The 5,073-nt window shown below is 56.3% G+C and overlaps 1 protein-coding gene across 1 annotated transcript in view; it reads left to right on the forward strand.

Moving 5' to 3' along the window:
• The window catches only part of CCDC17 (coiled-coil domain containing 17), a 23,833-nt gene that overhangs the window by 6,849 nt on the left and 11,911 nt on the right, over nucleotides 1-5,073 (forward strand). Inside the window, exons 5-8 of the mRNA XM_018571998.1 lie at nucleotides 6-135; nucleotides 463-582; nucleotides 1,222-1,358; nucleotides 2,986-3,108. Coding sequence (XP_018427500.1) covers nucleotides 6-135; nucleotides 463-582; nucleotides 1,222-1,358; nucleotides 2,986-3,108 — 510 coding nt within the window. The remainder of the gene's footprint in view (nucleotides 1-5; nucleotides 136-462; nucleotides 583-1,221; nucleotides 1,359-2,985; nucleotides 3,109-5,073) is intronic.

Raw genomic sequence — 5,073 nt, forward strand, 5'->3', positions numbered from 1 at the left:
CGAAGTGTCCGGCACCAGCACTTCCAGCAGCCACATAGAGCAGATGTTGTTGGAGCTGAAGGCCCAGGAAGAGAAGAACCAGCTGTCTCTGGATGCTCTACGAGACCAAGTCACTCTCATCCAATCAGAGGCCAGGTACAGTGTGCGGGCGACCCGCTGCCAGCCAATCGCCAGCCAAGTATCACTGATACCAGATCCATCGTTTGTCGCCAAGGCTCTGTCTGTGGATTCCTCACGGCCAATCACAACAGAGACATGGATTCCTCTCACTGACATGTCCATCCTCTGTCTTCAGTACTCGGCGAGCCGCTGACCAGTTTTATTTACCTGATACGTGTTCTGACTGAGTACTGAAGACAGAGGATGAGCATGGCGGAGTATTACATACAAGTCAGCAGTGGCGGGATCCATGTCCCGTGATAACAGACGGAAGTGTCTCATGTTCCGATTTCATCATTTTAGGGCAAAAACGGAGAGAACGCCAAAAGAGCCGCCGGCCAGCCAATCAGTGACCAAGGAGAAGTCACCTCTGACCTTCCTGCCATTTCCTGTGCGCGGGGGCAGCTTGTCCTCCGAGATCAGGTACACCCGATGCGGCCTCTTCATGGCATCGGTCCTCAGACCCTGGCTCCGCCTACTTTCCCATTCCCCACCCATTATCCTCCACTACTGTCCTCTGTCCTCCCATAATCCTCCGCTACTGTCCTCTGTCCTCCCATAATCCTCCACTACTGTCCTCTGTCCTCCCATAATCCTCCACTACTGTCCTCTGTCCTCCCATAATCCTCCACTACTGTCCTCTGTCCTCCCATAATCCTCCACTACTGTCCTCTGTCCTCCCATAATCCTCCACTACTGTCCTCTGTCCTCCCATAATCCTCCTCTACTGTCCTCTGTCCTCCCATAATCCTCCTCTACTGTCCTCTGTCCTCCCATAATCCTCCTCTACTGTCCTCTGTCCTCCCATAATCCTCCGCTACTGTCCTCTGTCCTCCCATAATCCTCCCCTACTGTCCTCTGTCCTCCCATAATCCTCCTCTACTTTCTTCAGTCCTCCCATCATTGGAAACAATGGTAGGAGGGGCCTAAGGAGGTGGCCACGAAAATACCTGATTAGTAGGATAAGCTCCGCCTTCACTTGCGTACTTTGTGGACCAATCAGGAAGAGAGTTTTGAATCATCTTTTATCTGTGTTCTGTTCTCTGTGATCTCCTTCTACAGCGCCCTGCAGCTGGCGTACGTGCAGAGCGGGGGGAGCGAGCCGGTAGTCCTGGCGCAGATGAGGGACCTGCAGGCCGAGGTGTTGGCGTTCGAAGAAATGACGTACAAACAGGAGCGCAATGAGAAGAAAAAGAGGCGTAAGTCCCTAAGCTCCTCCCCCATCTCTGTGCTGAGTTCCCAGGTCTGTACACCCGCTGTGCCCATTATGCGGGGCTCCCACCATCCCTGAGCTGAGTTCCCGGGTCTGTCAACCCGCTGTGCCCATTATGAGGGGCTCCCGCCATCCCTGAGCTGAGTTCCCGGGTCTGTCAACCCGCTGTGCCCATTATGAGGGGCTCCCGCCATCCCTGAGCTGAGTTCCCGGGTCTGTCAACCCGCTGTGCCCATTATGAGGGGCTCCCGCCATCCCTGAGCTGAGTTCCCGGGTCTGTCAACCCGCTGTGCCCATTATGAGGGGCTCCCGCCATCCCTGAGCTGAGTTCCCGGGTCTGTCAACCCGCTGTGCCCATTATGAGGGGCTCCCGCCATCCCTGAGCTGAGTTCCCGGGTCTGTCAACCCGCTGTGCCCATTATGAGGGGCTCCCGCCATCCCTGAGCTGAGTTCCCGGGTCTGTCAACCCGCTGTGCCCATTATGAGGGGCTCCCGCCATCCCTGAGCTGAGTTCCCGGGTCTGTCAACCCGCTGTGCCCATTATGAGGGGCTCCCGCCATCCCTGAGCTGAGTTCCCGGGTCTGTCAACCCGCTGTGCCCATTATGAGGGGCTCCCGCCATCCCTGAGCTGAGTTCCCGGGTCTGTCAACCCGCTGTGCCCATTATGAGGGGCTCCCGCCATCCCTGAGCTGAGTTCCCGGGTCTGTCAACCCGCTGTGCCCATTATGAGGGGCTCCCGCCATCCCTGAGCTGAGTTCCCGGGTCTGTCAACCCGCTGTGCCCATTATGAGGGGCTCCCGCCATCCCTGAGCTGAGTTCCCGGGTCTGTCAACCCGCTGTGCCCATTATGAGGGGCTCCCGCCATCCCTGAGCTGAGTTCCCGGGTCTGTCAACCCGCTGTGCCCATTATGAGGGGCTCCCGCCATCCCTGAGCTGAGTTCCCGGGTCTGTCAACCCGCTGTGCCCATTATGAGGGGCTCCCGCCATCCCTGAGCTGAGTTCCCGGGTCTGTCAACCCGCTGTGCCCATTATGAGGGGCTCCCGCCATCCCTGAGCTGAGTTCCCGGGTCTGTCAACCCGCTGTGCCCATTATGAGGGGCTCCCGCCATCCCTGAGCTGAGTTCCCGGGTCTGTCAACCCGCTGTGCCCATTATGAGGGGCTCCCGCCATCCCTGAGCTGAGTTCCCGGGTCTGTCAACCCGCTGTGCCCATTATGAGGGGCTCCCGCCATCCCTGAGCTGAGTTCCCGGGTCTGTCAACCCGCTGTGCCCATTATGAGGGGCTCCCGCCATCCCTGAGCTGAGTTCCCGGGTCTGTCAACCCGCTGTGCCCATTATGAGGGGCTCCCGCCATCCCTGAGCTGAGTTCCCGGGTCTGTCAACCCGCTGTGCCCATTATGAGGGGCTCCCGCCATCCCTGAGCTGAGTTCCCGGGTCTGTCAACCCGCTGTGCCCATTATGAGGGGCTCCCCCCATCCCTGTGCTGAGTTCCCGGGTCTGTACCCCCGCTGTGCCCATTATGAGGGGCCCCCACTATATATTTCACCTGTCTGTATAACACAATGAAAGGAATGTGACATCATTCACTCAGATATATGTATTGCTTTCCATCAGGTCATGATGTGGCCCCTCGGGCCCCGGACGTGGAGCTGATGGCGGTGGAGATGGAGAATCAGCGCCTAGAGGAGGAAATCTTCAACCTGAAGCTGCACAGAAGCCGGAAGAAGGTGGACAGAGGTAGGTGGATTGGTGGCGGCTCAGCCATGATCAGAGGGTGACCTTTAGGGGTTCGTCCAATGGAGAAGCAGTTCTGGGTATCCGCCTTTTCCCTCATTGGATGTTTGAGAGATCACACGGCCTCCGCTGAGTCAGGACGCCGGCCCCTGAGAAATTCTGGGTATTGTTTTTTTTACCGTATTATCACCCCCGAGTCCTGCACCTCACAGATTAGGATGTTTCTATATTTCCCCCTCAGCAAAAATACTGGTTCCTGCTCACACACTGCAGTGCTCTGCCCTGGTCAGAGCTGAGTAACAGCCACGCCCCATGTCACAAGTGTCCTCATGCAGACTGGTGTTGTAAATAATAAGGCAGACCAGAAAGGGAGGAGGCGTGTCAGACCAGAGAGGGAGGGGGCGTGTCAGACCAGAGAGGGAGGGGACGTGTCAGACCAGAGAGGGAGGGGGCGTGTCAGACCAGAGAGGGAGGGGGCGTGTCAGACCAGAGAGGAAGGGGACGTGTCAGACCAGAGAGGGAGGGGGCGTGTCAGACCAGAGAGGGAGGGGGCGTGTCAGACCAGAGAGGGAGGGGACGTGTCAGACCAGAGAGGAAGGGGGCGTGTCAGACCAGAGAGGGAGGGGGCGTGTCAGATCAGAGAGAGAGGGGGCGTGTCAGACCAGAGAGGGATGAAGGTAGTCACTCGCACTCCACAAGTATTAAAGTCAATACTGTTTATTGACTGTGATAACACACATCTCCTTAGCAACGTTTCAGGATCGTGTGGCCCCTTCCTCAGGCAAACAGAGAGAGATGGAGGGGGCGTGTCAGACCAGAGAAGGAGGGGGGGTGTCAGACCAGAGAGAGAGAGGCGTGTCAGAAGTGTCAGACCAGAGAGGAAGGGGGCGTGTCAGACCAGAGAGGAAGGGGGCGTGTCAGACGTATTTTGCAGAGATTGTTGACTCCAAATAAATGAATTAGGATGAGTTCAGGTTTGGACTGAAACCGGTCTGATCCTGAGACCTCTGAACCTGGAAGTTCCATGATGCCGTCCACCCAATCAGCTGCAGGTCGGGGCATTCTCCAGCCCACAGCTGCACCTATACAAAGAGGCGGGATCCTTCTACTATCATCATTCACCTGATATGGCCACATATTGCTTCAACGTCTCTGACCCAATAAAGCCATGTGTCCATATAAGGTCAGTGATGTCACTGCATCCCGCCCCTTTACTCATGCGCAGCTGTTGGCGGAGAACTCCCCGGCGCAGCTGATTGGGCGGCAGCAGAAGTTCCTTCCATGTTCAGAGGAGCTCATCCCTGTGAATGGAATGTCCCTTAGTAAATGGCGAGGATGCAAAGTAAACCTGTCCCTGTCTTGTTGCAGGCCCGCGTCCTCCGCCTCCTTATTAACGGACCGATGGGAGGAGTCATGTGACCTGACCAATGATGTGTACATACCGCTGATCCCTGGGCCAATCAGAGTCCATCATTTCATAGAGACTGTCCGATATCTGACCCCACCGCCACCAATTCCCCATCGTCTGCGGGTCACTGAACAAACCTCCGTCATTTCATAGAGCAGGCCGCGCTGGGATTTGTAGTTCCTCAGCGGCGGATTTGCTGTGATTGGTTGTGAATTTCTGTGTTCAATAAAAGTCCAAATTCTGTGATTGCCGAAATCAGGAAAACTTCCCGAAACTGATCCATTGTACCCCGATCTACAGGAAATAAAGATGTTACATCTGACCTCCGGCCTCCATTCAGTCTTCTATCTGACCTCCGTCCTTCCCTTCAGTCTTCTATCTGACCTCCGTCCTCCCCTTCAGTCTTCTATCTGACCTCCGTCCTCCCCTTCAGTCTTCTATCTGACCTCCGTCCTCCCCTTCAGTCTTCTATCTGACCTCCGTCCTCCCCTTCAGTCTTCTATCTGACCTCCGTCCTTCCCTTCAGTCTCATATCTGACCTCCGTCCTTCCCTTCAGTCT

Source organism: Nanorana parkeri, unplaced genomic scaffold (assembly GCF_000935625.1).
Source record: "Nanorana parkeri isolate BGI_ZX_2015 unplaced genomic scaffold, ASM93562v1 scaffold1894, whole genome shotgun sequence".
Lineage (NCBI taxonomy): Eukaryota > Metazoa > Chordata > Amphibia > Anura > Dicroglossidae > Nanorana > Nanorana parkeri.